General features: G+C 40.2%; 1 protein-coding gene across 3 annotated transcripts in view; it reads left to right on the top strand.

Moving 5' to 3' along the window:
• The window catches only part of taf2 (TAF2 RNA polymerase II, TATA box binding protein (TBP)-associated factor), a 379,690-nt gene that overhangs the window by 259,470 nt on the left and 92,784 nt on the right, over positions 1–27,436 (top strand). For all 3 annotated transcript variants that reach the window (XR_005630659.1, XM_039736433.1, XM_039736434.1), the window contains one exon: positions 9,823–10,016. Coding sequence is in view for 2 of the 3 variants with exons in the window: in XM_039736433.1 (XP_039592367.1) it covers positions 9,823–10,016 (194 nt within the window). In the remaining variant the exon portion in view is untranslated. The remainder of the gene's footprint in view (positions 1–9,822; positions 10,017–27,436) is intronic.

The following is a 27,436-nucleotide window of genomic DNA, read 5'->3' as shown; positions in this document are numbered from 1 at the left end:
TATGAACATGAAAAGTATGAGCATGTACAGCACTCAATATTTAGTTGGGGCTCCTTTGGCCTGGATTACTGTAGCAATGTGGCGTGGCATGGAGTCGATCAGTCTGTGGCACTGCTCAGGTGTTATGAGAGCCAATGTTGCTCTGCTAGTGGCCTTCAGCTCTTCTGAATTGTTGGGTCTGGCGTATTGCATCTTCCTCTTCACAATACCCCATAGATTTTCTAAGGTCAGGTGAGTTTGCTGGCCAATCAAGAACAGAGATACCATGACCCTTAAACCAGGTACTGGTAGTTTTGGCACTTTGTGCAGGTGCCAGGTCCTGTTGGAAAATGAAATCTGCATCTCCATAAAGTTCGTCAGCAGCAGGAAGCATGAAGTGCTCTAAAACTTCCTGGTAGACGACTGCGTTGACCTTGGACCTCAGAAAACACAATGGAACAACACCAGCAGATGACATGGCACCCCAAACCATCACTGACAGTGGAAACTTTACACTGGACCTCAAGCAACGTGGATTCTGTGCCTCTCCTCTCTTTCTCCAGACTCTGGGACCTTGATTTCCAAAGGAAATGCAAAATTTACTTTCATCAGAGAACATAACTTTGGACCAATCAGCAGCAGTTTTGTCTTTAGCCCAGGTGAGACGCTTCTGACGCTGTCTCTTGTTCAAGAGTGGCTTGACACAAGGAATGCGACAGCTGAAACCCAAGTCTTGCATACGTCTGTGCGTGGTGGTTCTTGAAGCACTGACTCCAGCTGCAGTCCACTCTTTGTGAATCTCCCCCACAGTTTTGAATGGGTTTTGTTTCACAATCCTCTCCAGGGTGCGGTTATCCCTATTGCTTGTACACTTTTTCTACGACATCTTGTCCTTCCTTCGCCTCTCTATTAATGTGGTTGGACACAGAGCTCTGTGAACAGCCAGCCTCTTTAGCAATGGCCTTTTGTGTCTTGCCCTCCTTGTGCAAGGTGTCAGTGGTCGTCTTTTGGACAACTGTCAAGTCAGCAGTCTTCCCCATGATTGTGTAGCCTACAGAACAAGACTGAGATACCATTTAAAGGCATTTGCGGATGTTTTGAGTTAATTACCTGATTAGAGTGTGGCACAAGGTGTCTTCAATATTGAACCTTTTCAATTTTCCGAGATACTGAATTTGGGACTTTCATTAGTTGTTAGTTATAATCATCAGAATTAAAAGAAATAAACATTTGAAATACATCAGTCTATGTGTAATAAATGAATCTAATATACAAGTTTCACTTTTTGAATGAAATTACTGAAATAAATCAACTTTGTCAAGATATTCTAATGTTATGACCGGCACCTGTAGATACTTTATTAGTAAGAATAACTGCACATGGAAAAAACTGTTTAGGTGACGTGTCATTTTAGCTTTCACTGCACAAAGTAGTTTGCTGCTAATTTTGATTTCAGTGTTTGGTAAGTTACAGCCTTTGGTTCTTGTATGGGCTTTGATGATGCATTGTAGATTGGCCTTAGCCTGAACAGAATCAGCTCCAAACCAGACAGTTATAGATGAGATCAAAATGGACATAGTGATGTCTGTGTAGAATTAGACCAGTATTGCTTGAGGGAGTTTGAATTTCCTCAGCTGACGCAAAAAGAATGTTCTCTAATGAGCTTTCTTAATAATGCTTGTAGTGTTATTGTCTCACTTACGGTTTTGTGGCAGCACAATACCCATAAAGTTAAATGATTCTGTCATCCCAATAGCTGAGCCTATTTATAGCTTCTGATACGTGAGTAGGTGACTGTTTCCTGAAATCTGTGATCATCTTGTGAGTTTTTTTAATGTCCATATTATTATGGCAGCACCATAACATCCACCTGTTGTCTGTATATGGACTCGTCATTGTTTGAAATGAGGCCTATTAGTGTGGTGTCATCTGCATCTGGGTTGATTAAAGTCCACAAACAAGATCCTCAAAGATGCTCCTTTTTTATCAAAGTGTTGGTAAATTAAGCTAAAGTGTAAATTCACTGCATCATCCACAGACCAATTGGCTCTGTATGCAAACTGAAATGGTTACAGGAAGTCTTTTGTAGCTTTCTGGAAGTAATTCAGATTTAAGGCATTGAATGGTCTTCATTACCACAGAGGTGAAAGCTGTAGTCATTTAGCCATGTGATCTTTGATTTTTTTGCTACTGGAATGATGATGGTGGAGGTCTTGAAGCCGGCAGGAAAGGTGCATTGATCCAGAGATTAGTTGAAAATATCTGGAAATAGGTAGACAATTTATCTGGACAGTGCCCAAGTGTGGAGGGAGAAATAAGGTCCAGGCCTGCAGCTTTTTAAACTTTTACAAAAAATAGGATTGAAAACAAATCAACCCCCCACCCCTGAGAAAGAGAGCATGGCCAATGGAATAAAACTTAAAGCTAATTAGATTAATTGGCAGATAAATATAAATGGAGAAGAAAAAGAAATGGGAAGAAAATCTACTTCCTCAGTGCTTTAAGAGCTTATTCTAAAATATTATTGATTAGATCCTGCCAGGTTTTGAAAAAGTTCTGTACAGATCCTCTAACTGAGAATTTGAATTTTTCCAATTTCAAATAATGTAAAACATCAGTTACCCACTGACTTAAAAGAGGAGAGTTAGGACTCTTCCAGTTTAGTAAAATAAGTCTGCGTCCCAATAGCGTAGTGAAGGCAATCACAGTTTGTTTGTCCTTCTCCACTTTAAGCCCATCTGGAAGAACATCAAACACAGCTGTTAGCGGGGATTGTGACACCAAGGCTGTCTGAAAGGCACTTAAATTTTTTTTGTCCAGAATGATGTTAATTTGGTGCAGGCTCAAAACATGCGACCCAGTGAGGCTGGAACTTGATTGCAGCGTTCGCAGGTTGGATCTTGCCCTGGAAACATTTTGGACAATTTTATATAATTTTTGAGTTTATAGTTGTATGCTTTGCGCATATGAAGCTTGAATGAATTCTCTGCATTGCTACCTTCCACTCCTTTTCTGAAATGTTGAGTGAGAGATCCTTTTCCCATTGTCCCCTTGGATCTTTGAAAGGGAGGGACTGTAAAATAATTTTTATATATTGCAGAAAATGCTGTCTGAGTGCTCTAAACTGAACAATATTCTTTCCAGCATAGAGGAAAGTGGGAGATGGGGTTTTTATAGCTTGTATTTTTGCTGCCCGGTAATAAAACTGAAAGTTATGTAGAGCCAAGCTACCTTCTGCCTTAGGTTTTTGTATAGTCGCTTTTTGGATACGTGGATGTTTTAAGTTACCAAATAAGTGAGGTTATGGTTGAATCTAATTGCTTAAAGAATGATTTATTGATGTATATTGGAATGTTTTCAAATAAAAAGAAAACCTTAAGAAGGATATTCATCTTAACAACATTAATTCTTCCAGCTAGACTCAGATGAAGGATTGACCATCTATGCAAGTCTTTCTTAATTTTTTCCATACAGACGGCGACATTTTGTTGATAAAGAGCTTTATGTTTAATTGTGATATTTACCCCTAGGTATTTAAACTGATCTGCAATAATAAAAGGGAAGGTGTCCAATCTAATATTGTATGCTTGAGAATTCACTAGAAAGATCACACTTTTATTCAAATTAATTCTGAGACCAGAGATCTTTTGAAATGTTTTAAGTGCTGTTAAGACTGCAGACACAGTATTTTGTGGGTCAGATATATGCAAAACCATATCATCTGCATCTATAATTTTCTGTTCATGACCTTCTCTGATAATCCCCTTTATCTGATTAGCATTTTGACAGTGAACTGCCAGTGGTTCAGTGGCAATTGCTAATAGCAGTGGTGACAAGGGACATCCTTGTCTGGTACCACGTTCTAGTTTAAAGTATTCTGAACAAATGTTGTTAATACAAACTGAAGCTTCTGGATTGGTATACAGTAGTTTGAACGATTCACATATCTTCAGGCCAAACCCAAATTTCTCTAATGTAGTGAAAAGAGAGTTCCATTCAATCATATTAAATGCTTTTTCTGCATCCAACGATAATAATATCTCCTGGGTGTTTGACTTTGCAGGTGAATATATTACATTAAACAGGCGTTGAAGATTGGAAGCTAAGTGTCGGCCTTTAATAAATCCAGTTTGATCTTGAGATATTACTGAAGGCAGCACTTTCTTCATCCTTCTAGCTAGGACCTTATATAGTATCTTAACATCATTATTCAGAAGTGAAATCTATACTAATAAAAGGCAAAGCACTCACTCACTCATCACTAATTCTCCAACTTCCCGTGTAGGTGGAAGGCTGAAATTTGGCAGGCTCATTCCTTACACCTTACTTACAAAAGTTAGGCAGGTTTCATTTCGAAATTCTACGCGTAGTGGTCATAACTGGAACCTACTTTCGTCCATATACTGCAATAACCTGCAGCTTGGTCGCCGTGTGAGGCGGAGTTGCGTCTCGCATCATCACGCCTTCCACGTAATTGAGTGCCTGCCCATATAAGGTATATATTCACGGGTGAAGGACTGTGCTTAGCATATTCATTAGTGCAGCTACTGCGGAAACCCTCCCTCAGCGAAAGTGTGAGAGAAACTTTAAGTGCCGAGTCTGAGCTAAAATTAAATAAAGCCATGGACATCGCAAGATCGCACAAGATATTTGCGAGATACAAGTTTAATGAGAAGACGCAGGGTATAAAGCCTCAATGCTAAAGACCTGGCAAAGTCATGCCTTCTCTGCTGGCCTAAAATAATATCTGAATCACAAACTGATGTTAATTATATTTTGTCAATGAATACTTATTAAATAATTCCAAATAGTCTGTCCGCTTCCTTTCATAGCTTTTCCGATGGTTGTGCTGCTTCCAGACCTGTATTTTCGTATTAAAGCATTTAACCAATCACCCAATCACATTTCAGCCATCATTTGTTGCCAGGCAGAGTGGCCTTCACAATCCATTCTGCAGGCCCTCTAACACAGAATAAATGTCGATTAAACTGTTGCTTCAACCAATCAGATTTTGAGTTGGTGTTAGAAGGACCCTCTAGCAGGTGTACGGCAATGTCACCGTATTCAGACCCATTGATTCAATAGAAGCCGATATGAGGAACTCTACGAGGTCACTGAACGCACCGCAGGTGCTCCGCGCACTACCGCCAACTCCATGGCAGGATTCTGGACAATATTATTTGCCAGACACAGACCAGATTTCAAGACCATGAAAAACTGATGTTTGTCATGCTCCTCGACCCCCAGAAGTTTCGGGAATACGAGAAAAATTTCCCGCATGCAGCCTTCTCCAGTTTAACACAAGAACCACGGAGCAGTTTTTGATCTGTCTCGGCTAAAAACAGAACTGACTGTAATGTATGCCATGGATGATTTTGCAGGAAAGTCTCCCACTGATCTCCTTGACTTCCTTCATCAGAAAAATCTGAATGAGGGCATGGGGCAGCTGTTCACATTGATATATTTGGTGGTGACCATTCCCATGTATACTGCTTCTGTTGAGCGGACATTTTCAGCCCTAAAGCGAAATAAAACTTATGCCAGAAATACGACAGGGCAGGTCAGCATTAGCTTTGATGGCAATAGAAAGGGACTTTTTGATGGAACTGAAGCACATGGATAATCTGTATGACAGAGTAATTGAAACTGTTTTGAAATAATCAGAATTTTTGGTGAGTAAAATGTTGCGATTTTCCTAAATAATATTACAAGTTTATGAGTTATTATTGATGTTTTTTATGCGTGTCGTGGCTGTAGCTGCAGTAGAAAGGAACTTGTTTACCCCTGGTTTCTCTATTCAATAAAGAAATTTATTGTGGCTACAGGAGTTATCTATCTGCGATGCAGTGGCTCTTTATACTTTATTTCTGGATATTAAGATTGTTTTTTATAACCATAAATTAGTTTTTGAGGGGCGGGTTGATTCAGACGGAGCACTACTGAAGGCTAGGTGTGAGATGCACGGTCTGCCACTGGACCAGATGATATGTAAATTTGATGAACATTACAACCCGAAAATAAATGAAACTGTAGAGATGTTCAGATTATACTTCTCCCAGTGCATCTCTCCAAATCCTCCGTGCGGGAACATTATCATAAGGCTTAACAATCTTATTGTTACACCTTCTACGTGCACCGAACCGTCCTTATTATGAAATCTTCCTTGCTTTACCGCTTGCTGCTTCTTTCCATGCACCTTCCTAGGTCTCTATTTAAACAGTTTTCCTTCTCACTTTTCCTCTCCTTCGCTGTCTTAAAATACGCGCCTCCTTGCCTTTTTACAGTTGGCTCCCCGTACGTCACACCATGGTACGTTTAGCACAAGTTAATACCAGGAATGCCTGTTAAACATCTGACATTCACGAGTAGCGATTTGCATAGTGAACACTTCGATGAATGAAACCTGTTATCTTTACAACGGTTGACAAACACGAAATGTAACTTCATAACACACAACACATCCTCCAAATACGAACCTGATTGAAAGAAATAGTGATAATCAAATCCTTGATGACAGCAACATTCATAACAGTGGCAAAGCAATTACATTGACAATCAGGTTATGTTATTTTTAAAATGTTTCCTTTCCTTTTTCATAACTTCTTTAACACACTACCTCTCCGCTGCGAAGCGCGGGTATTTTGCTAGTTGGTCTATATGATGCACATTGTAATAAGTCCTTATTTTGTTTAGGAAAAACGGTGATTGTTTGGCGAATAGTTTGAGGAAGAATTTGATTGCCTCTAGCATCTGTTAATGTTGCTAATAAGAGGGGAGCTAGCTGATTAGATAATTTCTTATAAAATTCGACAGGGTAGCCATCAGGGCTTGCTGCTTTCCTGCTCTGAAGTGACTTTATAACATCTAGTAATTCTGATAGCACCAGATGTTTATCCAATTCCTCTGCAATAAAAGTATCTATTTGATGTATCTGTAATGTATCCAGAAATGCATTAGATTGTGTTTTGTCTTCTTTGAACTCAGTCTAATATAAGGATTTATTGTAGTTTTTAAATGTTTGCATTATTTTTTTATGGTCACTGATTTTATCTCCGTTCATGTTGGTGATTGCTGGGATTGCATTATGAACTTCTTGCTTGTGGATTTGTTGAGCTAAGAGCTTATTAGGTTTCTCTCCGTGTTCATAGTAATGATGTCTTGATTTAAAAATGAGTTGTTCAGTGTCTTTGGTTTGTAAGAGGTTGAGCTCTGAATACAAAGCCCGTCTTTTCCAATGAAGAGCTTCACTTGGACACCTGGCATGTTCTTAAACTATTCTACTAATTTCGCTGGTTAGCTCTGATGCCTTTTAGTGCTTAAGCATAAGCTGTAGGCGTCTTTAGCATTAATGACAGGAGGGGGAAACTGAGAAGATCAATACTATACAGTAGTAAAAGTGAGACATCATGTAGATTTATCTCCCATTGTCTTTCAAAGCCACCATAAAACTGATTTAACTGATAAGCCAGACTGGGATCATCATAACTTTTTGATGTTTGTTTTTTGTAGGTAGTGATTTGTTTAAGGTCTCTCCAGACTGATGCACTGTTATTTTCAGACAATTGTTCCTGCTGCTTATCTGAGTACTTTCTTTTTGCACCTTTGATCTCTTTCTCCATTATATATTTGGTGTTCCTTTATTCCTCATGATTGCCAGACCTGAAAGTACCCTCTTTTTCATGGCTCAGCTGTTTGAGCTCTTGGTTGAATCAAGGCTTGTATTTGCTAAACTTCACAGTTCTTTTTGTTGGAATGCAAGAGTGATCTCGAATATTTCTATCTCTAGTATGGCATTTTATTTCCTGTTAATATTTAGTAAGGACCTGATTAAAACTGACATAGTTACAATTACCTAATGATTTGCAGGTTCAGGTTGTGTTTTTCAATCTCAGTGATTAAATAACCAAGTCACCAGTGTACTTAGTGAACATTGTCGTGTGGGCAAATTTAAACACCGGCTAGAATTACTGAGGAACACTTGTGTGGTAAATACAACAGCTTACAGTTTATAATAAGCAATGCTAGGTCAGATGAGCATGACTTAAAAAGAACTGTCGCATTGTTGCATCAGCCTTGATTAATGTAGAAACATATTCCTCCGCTCTTTGTTTTGTTGCACAGTTCAGTAACGTGGTGATCTCGGTATAGTGTGAAATTAGTGTGAAGTCTAATGCAGAGTCAGGAATAGAATCATTTATCAATGTTTCAGTAAAGCAGAGAGCAGGTAAAATAGAAAAGTCCACTGTAGTACATATTCGACTTCGTTTGCCATTGAATGCACGTTAGATAGAGATACAGTATTTCAGGCAGTGGTTGCCATAGTCCTCACTTCCTGAATCAAACCAGGACGCCCCTCTTCTATCTCTGATCTTTTGCTATTACATCTGTTTAGCTTCATGAGCACCAATGATCAACAAAGTTGTAAGCTCCACAGATACAGTTATATTATTTGGAGTCACATCAGGTCAAATGAATGCAGTAAACTATTAAAATTCTATCATTATCATCACTGAATTAAACTATTTCAATTTGCTTAGTAGCAATTCAGATGCACTAAATATAAAACATTAATAAACACTGTGTGACATTTTTCTTTACTTCACAGGCCCATTCAATAAAATACAGAAAATTGTTTAATGGTAGAGTTCTGCATTTTTCTAATATGAGAAGAAATAAGTGAGGTGGATCCGAATTTTTGATATAAACAGGCACTACACTGTTTGCATATTACATATAGTAAATAGTAATTGTTTTAATACAAAATCATTGCAGGTCCCTGACAATACAAAAATTATCCAAAGAATTTTGCAGAAAGTCCATTATGCAGGACACCTTAGACTCTTCACCCTGCATACCTCTGAGCTTACCCCTTAACAGGGATGGCAGGATGGTTTTGACAGCACTGGAGAGACTTTACAACATTGGTGGGCAGTTGGATATCTTTGAATGTGTAACGTGTCATACCTTGAAGTGGATGGGCTAAAGCTGCAGAAAGTGTTAGGTTCCACTCATTTATAGGCTAAGATTGGAACAGCAAGGCTACTGTGAAAATATCAGCACCAAACTGGACATCTGAAGAATAGGTAAAAAGTAACTTAGTCTGACAAATCTCCATTTCTCATGTTTAATGCAGATGCTGGGGTCAGAACTGTTGAAAACAGCATGAATCCACCCCACGTTATGTCACTGGTATAAGCTGCTGATTGTAGTTTAATAAGAAAGTGTTTGTTTTCTTTACAAATTAGGTCTTTTATTTCCAATTAAGATATGTTGAATGAACCATGATTTGCCACGGCATTTTGTTAACCATACACAACACTTTATGGTAACAGGCTATTTAAATTGGATTCTAACAGCAGAGTAATGTGCAACATCAGAAAGTATGCATCATCTCAAGTCTCTTGATTATCTTCATGAAGAGGTGCAACAGGATGTTCATTATATGATTGTGTGTGCGAACTATGCGGATGAACTGCTTAATTGAATCAAATGGTGCCAAATCCATAATTAATTCTTCCAATAACTTGCTGAATCCATGCCTTGAAAAACTCAGGTTCCTTGGGGGCAAAAGTGGGTCTTACCTGATGCTAAATAAGTATATATAATAATGTGGCAAGTGAGTGCTTATTTAAAGCAAAAAGACAACAATGAAAATTGAATAAAACAAAGATATACTTAAACTTTGCAAAGATAGTTTTTTAGGTTCTGGGTTTGTCAGTGACGCTAGTCTGTCCAATCCTGACACCTAAGTGGCATATTCTTATTATAAAATATTGTATCGGACTAATTAAATATCATTATCAATTCTTTTCCTGTTTACTTTCTTTTTGTTTATTTTTTCAGTTTTCCGATAATTATTATCGTGCCGAACTGATTGATGCCCTTGCCAACTCGGTGACACCTGCTGTCAGTATAAACAATCAAGTTCGCACTTTGGACAGTTTAAATGCCGATGTCAGGCTCATTCTGGAGGAGATTACCAGATTCCTGAACATGGAGAAGCTACTTCCAAGCTACAGACACACCATCACTGTTAGGTAATGTTTTTGTTGTACAGTGTACCTATTTATGTCAAAACTAATGAACAAATTTAAATTAGTTGCTAACAATTTTTTCTTTGATTTATGTCACATTGGCAAAATTACGTGGACTGTATTTAACGGAAAGTAAACTGAATAAGGCTGTTATATTGACGACAGGGTGTTCGTAAGAGCACAAAGATGTTATAGGAAGGAGTTCCTTTGCAGATTCCCAAATAGTAAAGACCAGGGGCCTAATATATAAAACATGGCTTAGATTCCATACTAATATTCTGATAACTCTCAAAAGTCAAACACAGGGTGCACACAAAAAAAATTCTGATGTGTAAAACCATCCACACGTTACATACCACTCCAAGTTTCTTAATCAATCTCAAATCTTCTTTAAACTTTGTGCATGTTCACAAGCTTTTACTGACTGACTAGCAACTACCACATGCAACGATGTATGGCTTAAAAATGCCTTTCTGAATATTCATAATCTAATGTAGGACAAAGCTGTAATTGACCATTTAGCTAGGCCTTTAAAGGCACACTAGGCCTGTTAAGATAGGAGATTTAACAGGGATGCAAAAATCCACCTGCTCCCCTTACTTCCCTGTACTTTTTCTGATAGCAATGGTGTAAATTACAGTTGAGTTGACACCTCTTCAGAGTGTTTTTCAGGCGAATATGCACTCGGGAGCATATCTATTTTAGGGTTGTCTGTGCATGTTGAAATGTTGGCTGGATATCATGGACAAAATACAGTAATGCACCAATAAACAGGCACTGGATGTGAACATGGAAGGGACCTTGATGCAATCACCAGAGTGTACATCTTCCCTCAAAAATTGAGTTATTCATCTCATCTGCTATGTTTTCGAGGGTGTAAAAGATGATGAGCTGCTTACTTTGGGTTGAGATGCAACCCACGCTTTGCAGAGCAAATAAATCACAAACTGTATTTGTACTAAATGTTACTATCCATAGAGCCTTGGATATGGGCACAATGAACAATAGCGAAGACCCACTCAGCCAAACCATTTTCTGTCCCAATGACTGAGCCCTGAGAAGCAACATTACTTCGAGAAGGGAACTTAAGCAGTTACACTCTAGTGCGAAAAGATTAACATTTTTCCCTATAAAGGTCCAGAGGACAGAGCAAAGAACCTAATATCACAAAGAACCGTGTAGCAAAAACCCAGAGAGCACTCCAACACAAGGTGAGTTTTCCGCTCAGACCTGGAGTTACAATGCACAGTTCCACATAACATCGGACATCATCCTTATGAGTTGGTATCATAAATCTGTTAATCTATTCACTGTTAATCTGATAAATTAGAACTGTAAATAGGCAGTAAACAGCCAGCCTCTTCTGTATCATGTATGCGTCTGTCTCATCTGTCTTGCTTACTGTCTTCTATATTGAAATATATGCAGTTATTATACTTGTATAATTATCGAGTTTATCAATAAATTTCACCATTCTGTTCCTAAAAATGAGTGTGTCTAATGGTGTTTCCTTTAGGGCAATTGCTCCCTAGTTGGAATAAGTCCTTTCAAATTGCGGCGTTTTAAGTAACCAGAAACTATATAGATATAATGTAAAAGGCGATATCCCTCCCATAGTGATACGGCGTTAAAAATCACATAAGAGAAAAATAACAGCTTTCTTTAATGATGATTTACGTAGCATAACAGACGTGTATGGGTTGTCATTTTCGTCACTGCTGAAAGGATTTTCCGGAAGGATGACATCATCCATCAATCGGCTTCAAAGTGTTTGACTGCTTACCCACATATTTATACTGTCAGCTCCACGTGCAAGCCCCTCTCTGGTCTCCAAACAAGGAAAGGAAAGGACTCAATCCCATCTCCAAAATACAGGAATAGCACAATGCCTACCCTCACAGTTGTCCCCCTCGTTCTCCAAATGCTAGCAGTTTCCAAATGCTGACTAGCCCCTGGATGCCAAACTTGGCCTGCACATGTAAACGAATCCATAAAACAATTTCTTGCCCAGAACACAGTGACATTAAACTTACTTTCGTGTTACAAATGGTCGGAATCCCATGCAACAGAGAAAGGTAAAGAAATAAAGGGGAACCATTACCAAATTATTTATTTAGTTACTGGCATTGCTAAAGGCACATTTGGTAATTACCTGATTGATTAACATCACTTCTTTTTCTCACTTCAATGCACATTGCCCAAAATAATCACCATATAAATCTGGCCATATTCCTGAGAGAGACGTTTACTACAGACCATGGGACAACAGAGAAAATAAGGCAGAATATGATGCTTCATTGAGTGTGAACTTTGAGATATTACTGGCTAAAATGGTGGATTTGCTGGTTTCTGTTTTGGAGTCTATATGTATATATAGCAAAATTGATTCAGTCATGAACAAAAACACTATTTTCTTTGACATTTCGCAGAATGGTACCATCTAGGGCAATAGGTATCCATTTACAAAGGACATTTCAATATATCAGTATTTAAGGAGTAGAAATACTAAATTTCCCAAAGTCTTAAAAATGCCCGGATGGATTTCATTGAAAATTGGAGATGGTATAGCAATTAAGATGTTTTTTTTAGTTCACTGATATTTAATAATATTTAATAATGCTCTAGTGAATGGAACATTATTGGGCTCTCACCACACCTGAGAGTGCTTCCAGACCTTGCTAATGAGCCACCAGGAGTACTCCCAGGGGTAGCCTTAAAAGGAGCCACCTGCCTTCATTTGGGGAGCCAGAGTTGAGTGGAAGAAGGATGAAGCTTGCCAGAGGAAGAGTAGTGGAGGTGAAAGACAGAGTGTGAGTGAGAGTGAAGGAAGAAATTAAACTGCTGTGCTGTGTTGTGCCAGATGGAAAACTTAGGCAGTGTTTCCCACATCAGAATAAAAAATGTGTGTGTTACAGAGACTTGTGCCTAGGGTAGGTCTCTGTCAGGTTTTGGCAGCTGGATCACCCCCTGGTGGCCACTAATTTGAATTTTATATTATATTCACCCCCTGCTCACTTTGCTTGCCAACCCTTTCAAATGCCAAGTGCTACGTGTCATTGTGAAGAGGTGTGCTGAAAGCACCCCAAGGAGACGCAGTCGCTCCTCCCTCTTAAACGATGATACAATGGGAAACAAATAACAGTTGTTGGGTTTTTTTTATTTTTAACCTCCTCTTTGCTCAATCAGATGCTGGCTTGCTGCTGCTTCCGTGCCGCATGATTTGCGCTTCGCTCACCTAATCATCCCCCAGCGCTACACACCATTGTGAGGAGGGGGGCTGAACACAGCCCAAGGAGATACATTCGCTCCTCTGACACTCCTCTTTAATAGTGATACAATGGGAAGCAAATAACAGTTGTTTTTGTTTTTCTTTAACCTCCTCTTTGTTCAATCAGCTGCTGGCTTGCTGCTGCTACTGTGTGGTGTGATCTGCATTTTGTGCGGCATTTCAAACATTTTAAAGTCACTGCCTTGTCTCTCTTCTCCCCCATACAACCTCAAACACTATTCATTCTCTTTTTGCTGTTCCATTATTTCACTGAGTAATATTTTTCGTTTGTTAGCACTAATGTGATCTTTACTCTTATTTTCTTGAGACTTTCGACGTTTCCTACTTTCATTATCTCTAACGTGCTCTGCATGTGTATCACGGTACTTGCTTCCAAAGGTTGTAAGTATGATGTGACTTGCCCGTCTTGCGGAAAGTGAAAGTGTGTCTCTGTCTCTCAAAGATCTCTCTTGAAAAGATCACGTCTTGTCGCAGTCTCCAGCGACATCACCAGCCCACCTCACAGTCACCTCCACTACAGTATGCTGCCTGAAGTGTCTGCCCACTGAGAGTGGCGAAAAGCGTGTAGTGAATCGCCCACCACCGACCCCAGTCAACAGGCAGCCATCCGAGGTACACTACAATGCTATCCCCCGCCTCCCCCTTCACCGTCAATGGTCACCATTCAGCGACAACCGGGTCACTGCTTATAGCATCACCAGCCGCCCACCGAGATTGAACGAGGCAGCCGTGTGTGGTGGGTGGGCAGTGAAATCGCTTGCCGCTGGGAGCTGTCTGAGGGACACCACACTGTGCGAGCAGCGAAATCGCCCCCCACAACCGGGTCACCGCTTTCAGGATCAACAGCTGCCCACCGATAATGAACGGGGCAGCCGTGTGTGTTGGGCAGGCATTGAAATTGCTTGCCGCTGGGATCCACCCGAGAGACACTACACTGCGCAAGCAGTAAAATCGCCTCCATCCAGCCACCACTTGCAGCGTCCCTAGGCCAAAGATGAAAGAGCAGCAGTTACTGAGGCGCATGCATCACAGCTGTGTGTCGTAGGTCGGATGTCCGCAACCTGGGGGACTGCCTGTATACACACATTTTTTTTGTCACCTCATTTTTCTTTTAGTGTTTTCTATATCAGAGTTCCTTAAAAGCGCTTTTCCTCCATCCTTAATTTCAAAACCTCATTTTCTTTCTCTCTCTGTCTTTTTAGCTTCTTCCCACTTGAATCATTCATATTTCCTGGCACACCAAGATATCAAACGTTCCTCATTTTGGCCATTTAAAGCTCGGTTGCTATGTTATGTTTTTCCCACTCCTGTGTCTGGCACACAAGATGTCAACAGCAGTTTTATTTAGCAATTTTCCCTGCTTTATTGGACTGCCCGTCGCTAATCTTAATGAGGGCTCCTTTTCTTTGTCTGGAATTATGCTCAGCAATATTTTTCTTACTGTTGGTTCAGTCATAGCCTGCCACTGTAAAATTGTTTTTCTTTTACTTATCAACCAATCTACTGAGATCTCTCTTTTGTCACTCCTACTACTCCCTCAAGGTTGTTTTGCTGTGCAAATTGTAAATATAGATCAACTTTGCTTCATAACAACAACAACATTTATTTATATAGCACATTTTCATACAAAAAAGTAGCTCAAGGTGCTTTACATAATGAAGGAAAATAAAAGACAAAATAAGAAATTAAAATAAGACAACATTAGTTAAAATAGAAAAAGAGTAAGGTCCGATGGCCAGGGAGGACAGGAAAAAAAAAAAACAAAAAAAAACTCCAGATGGCTGGAGAAAAAAATAAAATCTGCAGGGGTTCCAGGCCACAAGACCACTCAGTCCCATCTGGGCATTCTACCTTACATAAATGAAATTGTCCTCTCTGTATTTAGGGTTCTCACGGAAGGACGTGATGATGATGGTCATGCAGACTTCTGGCTTTTAATCCATCACTGTTGGAACATCACGGTGCTTTAAGTAGAAGGACACCGGAAAAAGAAACAGAAGAGAGAGTAGGGTTTAGTACAGATTTTAGAACCACCATGAATAGTTATTATAATGAATTGGATATACAGAGTATCAGGATTAAATTACAGTGAAGTTATGAGAAGGCCATGTTAAAATAATGTGTTTCAGCAGTTTTTTTGAAGTGCTCCACTGCATTAGCCTGGCAAATTCCTATTGGCAGGCTATTCCAGATTTTAGGTGCATAACAGCAGAAGGCCGCTTCACCACTTCTTTTAAGTTTTGCTCTTGGAATTCTAAGGAGACACTTATTTGAGGATCTGAGGTTACGATTTGGAATGTGAGATGTCAGACATTCCGATATACAGTGGTGTGAAAAACTATTTGCCCCCTTCCTGATTTCTTATTCTTTTGCATGTTTGTCACACAAAATGTTTCTGATCATCAAACACATTTAACCATTAGTCAAATATAACACAAGTAAACACAAAATGCAGTTTTTAAATGATGGTTTTATTATTTAGGAGAAAAAAATCCAAACCTACATGGCCCTGTGTGAAAAAGTAATTGCCCCCTGAACCTAATAACTGGTTGGGCCACCCTTAGCAGCAATAACTGCAATCAAGCGTTTGCGATAACTTGCAATGAGTCTTTTACAGCACTCTGGAGGAATTTTGCCCCACTCATCTCTGCAGAAGTGTTGTAATTCAGCTTTATTTGAGGGTTTTCTAGCCTGAACCGTCTTTTTAAGGTCATGCCATAGCATCTCAATTGGATTCAGGTCAGGACTTTGACTAGGCCACTCCAAAGTCTTCATTTTGTTTTCTTCAGCCATTCAGAGGTGGATTTGCTGGTGTGTTTTGGGTCATTGTCCTGTTGCAGCACCCAAGATCGCTTCAGCTTGAGTTGATGAACAGATTGCTGGACATTCTCCTTCAGGATTGTTTGGTAGACAGTAGAATTCATGGTTCCATCTATCATAGCAAGCCTTCCAGGTCCTGAAGCAGCAAAACAACCCCAGACCATCACACTACCACCACCATATTTTACTGTTGGTATGATGTTCTTTTTCTGAAATGCTGTGTTCCTTTTACGCCAGATGTAATGGGACATTTGCCTTCCAAAAAGTTCAACTTTTGTCTCATCAGTCCACAAGGTATTTTCCCAAAAGTCTTGGCAATCATTGAGATGTTTCTTAGCAAAATTGAGACAAGCCCTAATGTTCTTTTGCTTAACAGTGGTTTGCGTCTTGGAAATCTGCCATGCAGGCCGTTTTTGCCCAGTCTCTTTCTTATGGTGGAGTCGTGAACACTGACCTTAATTGAGGCAAGTGAGGCCTGCAGTTCTTTAGACGTTGTCCTGGGGTCTTTGTGACCTCTCGGGTGAGTCGTCTCTGCGCTCTTGGGGTAATTTTGGGCGGCCGGCCACTCCTGGGAAGGTTCACCACTGTTCCATGTTTTTGCCATTTGTGGATAATGGCTCTCACTGTGGTTTGCTGGAGTCCCAAAGCTTTAGAAATGGCTTTACAACTTTTACCATACTGGTAGATCTCAATTACTTCTGTTCTCATTTGTTCCTGAATTTCTTTGGATCTTGGCATGATGTCTAGCTTTTGAGGTGCTTTTGGTCTACTTATCTGTGTCAGGCAGCTCCTATTTAAGTGATTTCTGGATTAAAACAGGTGTGGCAGTAATCAGGCCTGGGGGTGGCTACGGAAATTGAACTCAGGTGTGATACACCACAGTTAGGTTATTTTTTAACAAGGGGGCAATTACTTTTTCACACAGGGCCATGTAGGTTTGGTTTTTTTTTCTCCCTAAATAATAAAAACCATTATTTAAAAACTGCATTTTGTGTTTACTTGTGTTATATTTGACTAATGGTTAAATGTGTTTGATGATCAGAAACATTTTGTGTGACAAACATGCAAAAGAATAAGAAATCAGGAAGGGGGCAAATAGTTTTTCACACAACTGTATAAGATGGGGCTAGATTATTTAAGGTTTTATAAACCATAAGCAGAATTTTAAAGTCAATCCTGAATGACACAGGTAACCAGTGTAGTGACATCAAAACTGGAGAAATGTGCTCGGATTTTCTTTTCCTGGTTAGGATTCTAGTAGCTGCATTCTGCACTAGTTGAAAACGATTTATGTCATTTTTGGGTATTCCTGAGAGGATTGCGTTACATTAATCTAGTCGACTGAAAACAAATGTGTGAACTAATTTCTCAGCATCTTTTAGTGATATATATGAGGTCTAACTTTTGCATAGGGACTAATACAAAGCATTAGGTATTTTAACTCTGTTTATTCTGTCTATTCTGAACTCCAGTCATCATAATAGTTCAAAACTACATTTATTCAGCCATTCAACATATTTTTGTCCTTTCTTAATTGTGTTGTGACCTGTAAACACACCCCCTTCCCTGATACACATCATCAACACAAAGAAAGCAGTGTTTCACATGATTTTCTCCTGTCTGATCAACCCTCTGCTACAGTGTCCTAAATACCACCATACAGCCCCACAGCAAAGTGTTATCTACAGGTCTTTGTCTACCAATTCAGACCTTTGCTATTGTTCCTTTTAATAGTGGCTTGCACAAAGTGGTATATACTTGGTTCTGTCATGACTTTTCTTCTACACCCACTCTCACATATTCACTCATCTGAAACCAGTGACTCTTTACAGACAGATTCTAAGGTGCGCTGCACAATCTTTTCTATATTAACAAATAAGGAGTAGCATTGCACATGCAAATCTATCGTTTTTCACACGTTCTCAACGGGTGTCCTTGCTGTCTAGGTGCAAATCCAACATGATAGTCTGATAGCGGTCACGGGACATCGTATCTTTGATTGCCAGTACAACAAATAGTTCTAACCTGGCATCAACCACAATATCAACTGTGGCCATTTCTGCTCTTGTGAAAAGAATGGAGATAAATGCCATCAAGTCAGAAAGGGAGATGCAAGTTTGTTGTACCACATGAACGTAACTGGGAGAATACCTGAATGAAGAAACGCTAACTTTTACAAGTACGGCTGTTACAGACTAAAAGCAAATGCATGTTTTTTATTATATAACAGTAATAATAATAGCAGCTCACTTCTCAAAACGGTAAACGCGGGGAAGACCCAGGATCGAACCCACAACCTCTTGATTTAGAAGCAGCTGTTCTTACAATTAACCCACCCATACGATTGATAAATAGGCTTTGGTTTTTACATATTGACAGCAACATGTTAATTGATTAATTTCTTTTTCTTTGGTTATATTCTTGACTAGCAAATTACCCGCAATTTGCAGCGGTTAAGTACTGCTTTAAAATTTTTATTAAGAAGAAAATGAAACCTTTTAAAACTGAGGGAAAATATAACAATAATTATTTGTTAAGTATCTCTTTGTATACCACATTGTGAGTTCGGCCCTCCAGTTGTAATATGACCAAGCTGTGCGCTGAGCTTACTCTTGTGCATGCAATGTACAGTTGGCCATGTGAACAGTAATTTTGTCTCAAATCTCACAGCTTGGATTGCTGCTGTCATAATCGGTTCGAGTTTCATGGTTTGTTTCAATCACGGCAGTTTTTGCAGGAATTGTGTTGAAGTGACATTCGGCATCTGTCAAGCGTTGTAAGCACACAACCGGTTTCATGGATAATTTCGCATCCAGCTTTTGAGAGTTTAAATATTCATAAACATCAAAGTGTCCACTACTCAAATCGTCACCTGTGAATCTAAGATGTTTAAGAGGCATTGGCGATTTTCGAAAGGTGTAAAATATTTGGCCATTTAGGTACACTTGAAAGTGACAACCGAACAATTCAGCAGCAGCCATCAACTCACATGCAGAACCATAGGTGAAGGGCTTAAGCATTTCACTCTTCTAGTGCTCCTGTGTAGTATAATTATCTCCTGTACCGTCATCAGTCCACACCTTGAACCTGTCCCAGTCATTCAATACATAAGACACAATGTTCCTCCGGATATCAAGAGTGAGCCTGATATGGCCATGCAATATGTAACAAAGAGAATGGAAAAGGCAGGTACCATCTCCGGGCATGGAAACCACTCAGTAAGTGACAGTTCTTTGATCGATGGTGACCACCTCGATAGACATGTTAATGGGGGTACGGTTGGAATGATAAAGGAAATGGGTACCTGAACAATGTAAAGTAAGTTTAAAATACCTATACAATAACTATAATCGTAATAAATGAACAATAAAACAGCAGAGAAGCCGTGGATTAAATAAAAAGGCTGTAGTTATCAGCAGGGAGTCGTAAATCCCGTGGCGAAGCAAGGAAGGGAATGTAGAGGCCGGAGCGACGGGCAGTCTTATATAGGCAGGCAGCCAACAACGTGGGAGGCGTTGGGATGGGGGACCCAACGCTGCCTCACACGGTGACCGAGCTGCAGGCTATGGACGTATATATGTACGTAAGTAGGATTCAGTTAGCGTTGGGAACCCGCGTACCAAATTTCTTGAAGATGGGCCCATAAGTAACAAAAGACTGTTGGAAAGTTCAATATGGCGGCCGACAGTGGCGTCATACCACCAAAATAAGTACGTACATTGGTTTCAGTTAGCGCAGGGAAGCCGCCTACCAAATTTCGTGAAGATGGTGCCATAAATAAAAAAAGTTCAACATGGCGGATGTTGTTGACCGTTACGCGTACAATTTTGAAATGAAACCTGCTTAACTTTTGTAAGTAAGCTGTAAGGAATGAGCCTGCCAAATTTCAGCCTTCTATCTACACGGGAAGTTGGAGAATTAGTGACGTTGGAAAGTTCCATATGGCGGCCGATAGTGGCCTCATACCACTGAAATAAGTACGTACATTGGTTTCGGTTAGCGCAGGGAAGCCGCCTACCAAATTTCATGAAGATGGTGCCATAAATAAGAAAGTTTAACATGGCGGACGTTGTCGACCGTTATGGACTGTTATGACCGTCATGTGCAGAATTTCGAAGTGAAACCTGCTTAACTTTTGTAACTAAGCTGTAAGGAATAAGCCTGCCAAATGTCAGCCTTCTACCTACACTAGAAGTTGGAGAATTAGTGATGAGTGAGTGAGTGAGTCAGTCAGTGAGGGCTTTGCCTTTTATTAGTATAGATTAAATGCGCACTTGTTTTATTGTACCTTTTGTGAAACTATTTGATATTTGAACTTTAGTCTTCACACATTATACATTTCACATCAATTTCATCAACATGAAAAAAGTTTCTGTTTTAGTTATGTGTTCAACATTTCTTGCCTCGCATTTCCTATCATCATACATTTACCCAGATCGTTGTAGACATGGAACACAACAAATAAAATATATGTATTCCAAATAACGATATATTATTTACCCTATACAATTCCGGACACCTAACTTCCAGCTATACAGACTTGACCGGAGACAACTTTAGCTGAATCGGTGGGGGATGGGATAACTGGTTGCTTGCTGCCAGTGCTGATTGATACATTTTTGTAGGCTTCAGGGAAGCTGAAGGTTGTTTTAATAATTTGAAGACTAAGTTACATTAACTGATGGAAACTTATTTTTCACAACATGTCGTGTGACTGTACCTCACTAGCCTTTAATGCAGGGATTATATTTTCCCCAATACAGGTAAGTAAATAGCTTTAAGGGCAATTTGAAGAACTCTGAAATGAAGCTCACTTCTTCTGTTGCTTGAGGGTAACTGCACTATGAAAGTTCATGAAATGAATATAAGGTAAAATAAATAAATACAAAAAAAGGTAAATAATGTAAAAACACTATGTAAGCAAATATATACCCAGTGTCTGTAATCACTGTATTATTTGTGCATTACAATTTTTGAATATTACTCTGACATTTTATTTTATCAACAGAGTTCTAAACCTTTTTTCCATCGTGGAAAAAAAGCCAACAATTGTACCTTGAGTCTTTCAACACAAATTTAAACTCTTCATCAGGCATTTCTTTCAAAAATGTTATATTTAAAAAAAAATCAAACTCAGTTAGTCATAGACCCTCCATAACCAGTAACTACGAAAAAAACATCAATTGAAACAGATTCTAATTCAAATAGTGTATAAATAACAGTCTGTGAAAGCTGTTGAGCCTACCACAATAACTTCTGGGTTATATTTATAACTGTGTTATTTTAAAGTTCTGTTAAGAAGTTTGTATTTAATGTAGTCTCATAATAAATATAATTGTGTTCTATTATCACTGCCATTTTTGTCTTTGATTTACTGTTACAAAAATGCAGTAACTCACTCTTTGACCCCTGTAGCATTGCATTTAATTCTAAAAAAACTGTATAAAGCATTGCATTTTTTTCACCATGAAAAATTATATTTTGATTAAATCTCAGAAGTATAATAATGGCATAAATAATAATAATAGTAATGATTAATAATAATAATATGAAATGAACAATAATAACAAATATATTAATACAGTAACAGTATACAGGATACCAAAACAGTATATAATCTCAAAATGAGTACAGTATTTGTCTTTCTTTTTTTCCCCGGTGCTGTGTTGACATCATGCACCAGAAGGCATGTGCTTATTCAGTGCAAGCAGGAGCACGCGAGTGGCCAGTTCCTTGTGCTTTAACATGCTTGACCTGGTGGCGATCAACGCACATGTGCTGCACAAGGCATGCATGGGGTCCACTGAGGAAGAGTGTTCATGGCTCACCTTGCGGAGTAGCTTTGTTGTCGCTTCGTACAAGAAAAGGCGATGGAAATAGAAAAAGATGATGCAACATTGACAAGCTTCTGTTCCAAGACAGCCACTTCTCCCAGGAAAGCAAATTGAGTCAGTGTCAGACGCCCCTTCAATGTAATAGGAACCACAACATAGAGAGAAGTGTGTACGTTGCAACAGGTACACATGTCGTAAATGTATAAAGGATATTCCTTGGCTGTGTGGAAACTGTTAACATTTGAATTTGATGATTGCATATAGCGCAGAGCTGACCTCTCTATACTATTCTTCCCTCTGCATGTCCTGGAGTACAAAAGAATCACCATCATGCACCAAAATGTGGAGACTGGGGAAGATCACAGAAAAAAAAAAAAATAACGCGCCCATTGATTACAAGCACAAGAAGGCATGTGAATGAATATGAATAATGTTGCATCAATGCCACAATGTTTTCTGAAATGTATTATACAGGTCATAAAATGAGTTATTCCAAATATCATATCTACCTTGTCACGCTTGGGTCACAGATTTGCACAGACACAGAAGGTCGTAGAAAAAAGAAGGATTTTTATTCAGACACCGCAAACACATGAGCTTAAACGTGCTCCATGACAAGTCAGATATAACAGTTCCGCTAGGAGCAGAGAGAGATAAAAGCAAACAATCAATTCCCAAACTGACAGGCGCTGCGCAAGGCTTATAAGTCGGCGGAGTACCGCGCGAGGCTTGTATTACGCGTTATAGTGCAAGGATAAGGAGCAATGTGTAGTCAGTGTTTCAGGGTTTGTGGTTTTCCCAGGGGCGTCTGTCTCTATTTGGGGTGCGATCAGCCCTCCAGCTTACACCCTCCCCCTCAGCTTTATTCACATTCCTGTGAATCAAGCGACTCTCTGTACTAGGTTCATTTAGTCGTGATAACACGTCTGCGTTGACGTGTTCAGAACCTGGTCGGTGCTTTACTGTGAAACTGTAAGGTTGTAAACCCAGAAACCATCTCATTAGACGAGAGTTTGTATCTTTCTGTCGGTACAACCACTGGAGTGGAGCATGATCAGTTACCAAAGTGAAGTTTCGTCCCCACAAGTAATAGCGAAGCGCTTCCACAGCCCACTTAATTGCCAAGCATTCTTTCTCAATTGTAGAATAATTGCGTTCCCTAGGAAGTAATTTCCTACTCAAATATGTGATTGGATGTTCTTCTCCATCAAAAATTTGTGACAGGACTGCCCACACCAAATGCACTTGCGTCTGTTTGCAAGATAAAATCTTTTGTGAAATCCGGGTTCCTTAGAACCGGGTAAGAAGACAATGCTTTTTTTAAATCGTTGAAAGAACGTTAGCAATTTTCTGTCCACAGGACAGGTCGGTTTTTTCTGCCTCTAGTAAGTTCTGTAAGAGGAGCAGCTCTATGTGCAAAATTTGGAATGAATTTTCTGTAGTAACCAGCGAGTCCCAGAAAGGCGCGTACTTGTTTCTGTGTCTCAGGTCTCGGGTAAACAAGCATTTCTTCTATTTTCCTTAATTGTGGCCTAAGTAAACCCTTGCCCATAGAATAGCCTAAGTAATGAGTCTCGGACATGCCTAGTTTACTTTTCTTGGGGTTAGCAGTAAGGCCAGCCTGTCTCAAGCTTTCAAGAACGGCTTGAAGCCGCTCTAAGTGTGTTTTCCAATCATTGCTAAAAATCACGACATCGTCAAGGTATGCCCCAGCATATTCAGAGTGAGGACGTAGGATCTGATCCATCATACGCTGAAAAGTTAGAGGTGCCCGTGAAGACCAAACGGGAGTCTTGTAAATTCATAGAGTCCGTCAGGAGTCGCAAATGCCGTTTTCTCACAACTGCTAGCCTCTAAAGGCACCTGCCAATAGCCTTTCGTGAGATCTAGCGTGGAGATATAGCTCGCCTGACCCAGTTTTTCCAACAGTTCATCGACACGGGGCATGGGATAAGCATCAATTTAGAGACCTTATTCAAGCGTCTGAAATCGATACAGAACCGAACCGAACCGTCTTGCTTTGGGACTAATACGACTGGGCTGCACCAGTCACTTTTACTTTCACGAATTACACCCAGTGTCAGCATCTTTTTTACCTCTTCGCGCACAATATTTCGCCGCGCTTCCGGTATCCGGAACGGCCGCATCTGTACGCGAACATCAGGTGCAGTGGTAATTTTATGTTTTGTAATGTTAGTCTTGCCTGGTAAATCTGAAAAGACATCAGTGTTCCGTTCTATCAAAGATAACAGTTCTGTCTTTTGCGTGTCAGTAAGATCGTTACCAATGGTAACATCGGACTGAGAAACAGCAGCCAAGGAAGTGTTAACCTCTTGTCGGTCGTGCCATTCCTTCAAGAGGTTAATGTGTAAAATCTGGAATGGTTTGCGCCGCCGGTATTCTAACCTTGTAATTTACGGACTCATACGCTCCTCAATAATGGCGGGCCCCTGCCATTTAGCTAAGAATTTGTGTGGATCCGAGGGAACCAGTACCAAAACACGATCGCCAGGTTTGAACTCACGGAGCTTGCTGCCTATCGTAAAGACGCTTCTGAGTTTCCTGTTCTCGTTGTTGGTGTTCCACAGCAATAGAGGAAAGCATAGAAATTCTGTCTTGCAACGAAATTAGTCGATCTGCAAAGCTTGGACCCTTAGCTGCTCTCTCGTTTCCTATCCATTCCTCACGCACCACATCCAGGATGCCTCGCCGCCTGCCGATAACAACTCGAAGGGCCTCAAGCCAGTGGACGCCTGTGGTGATTCTCGCACCGCGTACAAAACAAACGGTAGGACAGTGTTCCATGTTGTGGGATCATTATGAGCAACTCGCCTGATCATCTGTTTTAATGTTTTGTTAAATCGCCGGTTAAACCATTCGTTTGAGGATGGTAAACAGTAGTACTCAATTTCTTAATAGCAAAGCTGTCACACAATTGTTTCATCACGCGAGAAGTGAAAGGTGTGCCTGATCAGTTAAGATTTCTCTAGGGATACCAATACGAGTAAAAGTTTCACATAGTGCTTTGGCTACAGCCAAGAGTTGGCCTTTTCAGCGATCATTTCTGGATATCGTGTCGCATAATCAACCAACACCAGCAAATATTGGTACCCATCCTTAGTCTTAGGTAATGGTCCCACAATATCTAATCCCACACGCTGAAAGGGAACTTCCAATATGGGCATAGGACAAAGGGGAGCCCGAGGAGGCTTATAAGCAGAGACGATCTGGCAGTCTGGACATGAAGTACAAAATCGTTCAACATCTTTTCCCATATTAAGCCAATAAAATCGTTTTGATAACCGGTCTCTAGTTTTGTCGGCACCGAGGTGCCCAAGATGTGTGAATGTGCCAGATGCAAAACAGTTTCCCTATGTGCTTCAGGTACCACCAGTTGTTCAATAAATTCCCCCTCCAAATGATCTGAGATCACTCTGAAAAGGCAACCGTCCTTTTCTATAAAGTGTGGGGTTTTCACACCCCCGGAATTACGCTCTTGGTAATAAGAGTCATTAGCAGGGCGAGCCTGTTTAAATGCATATTCTAATGAGCTATCAGTATGCTGCAAACGCACAAAATCTGATTGTTCGTTAACACTCGGTTTGTGTTTGGGCGTTTGCAATCTGGGAAGATGTAGAAGGAGCAGCCCATTCTGGAAGATTGTCGGGGGTGACCTCCTCCGTCTCGCTGGAGAGATCGGGTTCAATATCTAAGTTGGGCTCTAGATTTTCCCCGGCCGCTACCAGTTCTTCGTCTTGGATTTCTTCTTCTTCTCCCCCCCCCACCAAGTTCATTAGTGGACTGGACTACTGGTCCCTTACATTTATTAATCAGTGGCCAAGGGCACGAGTCCGAAACGGCAGACCAAATCTTAAAGTGGCGCCCCCTATAAGTTAAAGGAAGAAGTAAAGTCTGATAATCGTTAACATCACCATGTACACAGCGTATTTTTACAGTCTCACAGTCTCTAAGGCATTGTTCATTAAGACAGTCTCGTCTCACAATACAAAGGTCACTTCCGAATCTAACAATGCTGAGATTTCTCTGTCCCCAATTTCACCGGGATCAACAAGCCATCTTTTCCATCCGGATATGTAATAGTTGAGCAACAAATCTCGCCAGTCCAATCGCCATTGAATGAGCTGGAGACAAGCGACAATCTCTTGCCAAATGGCCGAGCTGATCACATCGGAAACATCTACGGTCGGCTCCGTTTCGAAATATCCTCTGCGACGTCCACGCCGCGTGCTCTGTAGCCTCCACGGTCTGTCGACCGCTGTTGCCGCTGTCTCCCCAGAAACAGGCGTCCCATCTACGACTGGATTTCCGGGTCCTACCTGACTCCATTAGATTTTCAGGTCCTGCAGCTTGTCGATCGAAGCGACGAGAATGTCCTGGACGTTCGTTCACAGGTTGCGAAGCAGCACGAAATCCACCGCTGTTTCTCCAATCGGACTGTGAACCCTCTAATCGTCTGGACATAATCGTTAATGATTTTATATCATGGCGTAGAAATTCATCTCGAAGAACTTCAGGTATGCCGGCCAGTAATATATTCACGACAACTGTTTCCATCACGTCTCCTTCAAACCAACAGTGCACTTTATGTATCAAATCTTGAATTTGCGCACGGATTGGGTCATCCATGTTTAGTTTCCAGTCTTTAAGTGCAAATGTTTTAGACTTCTGAAATAAGTCTTCTGCGGCATCCATCTGTGCAACCCCACTTCTGGTACCACTTGTCACGCTTGGGTCACAGATTTGCACAGACACAGAAGGTCGTAGAAAAAAAGAAGGATTTTTATTCAGACACCGCAAACACATGAGCTTAAAAAGTGCTCCATGACAAGTCAGATATAACAGTTCCGCTAGGAGCAGAGAGAGATAAAAGCAAACAATCAATTCCCAAACTGACAGGCGCTGCGCAAGGCTTATAAGTCGGCGGAGTACCGCGCGAGGCTTGTATTACGCGTTATAGTGCAAGGATAAGGAGCAATGTGTCAGTGTTTCAGGGTTTGTGGTTTTCCCAGGGGCGTCTGTCTCTATTTGGGGTGCGATCAGCCCTCCAGCTCACAACCTATATGTTTTTTTATCAGTGCAACTTTGATATCATAGACCATAAGGCGCATACTAATTCAGCTTGAGCAGGAACACTCAAGAATAAAACTGAATAAAAAAAATCAAGTGACAATGAGGTAGGAATAAGGCAGACTCACCAGTGTTTGTGTGTCAGCTTTTATCCATTCAAATCAGAGAATTTCTAGTTCGATTGTCTCAAAACACGACTCACATCTACAGTTATTCCTAGTTTCAAATAAAAACTAACTGCGTCAGATCCCTTGGGATTTTACAAGTCCTATAAATTTACAGCAGCTGTTACAGATGCAAATCAAATGTATGTTTTTATTCTAGAATATTAACAATAAAAGCAACTTACTAATCAAAATGGTAAATATACAAGGTAGTCAGGATCGAACTGG

Source organism: Polypterus senegalus, chromosome 15, assembly GCF_016835505.1.
Source record: "Polypterus senegalus isolate Bchr_013 chromosome 15, ASM1683550v1, whole genome shotgun sequence".
Taxonomy (NCBI): Eukaryota; Metazoa; Chordata; class Cladistia; order Polypteriformes; family Polypteridae; genus Polypterus; species Polypterus senegalus.
This window is presented reverse-complemented; position numbering and strand designations above follow the sequence as displayed.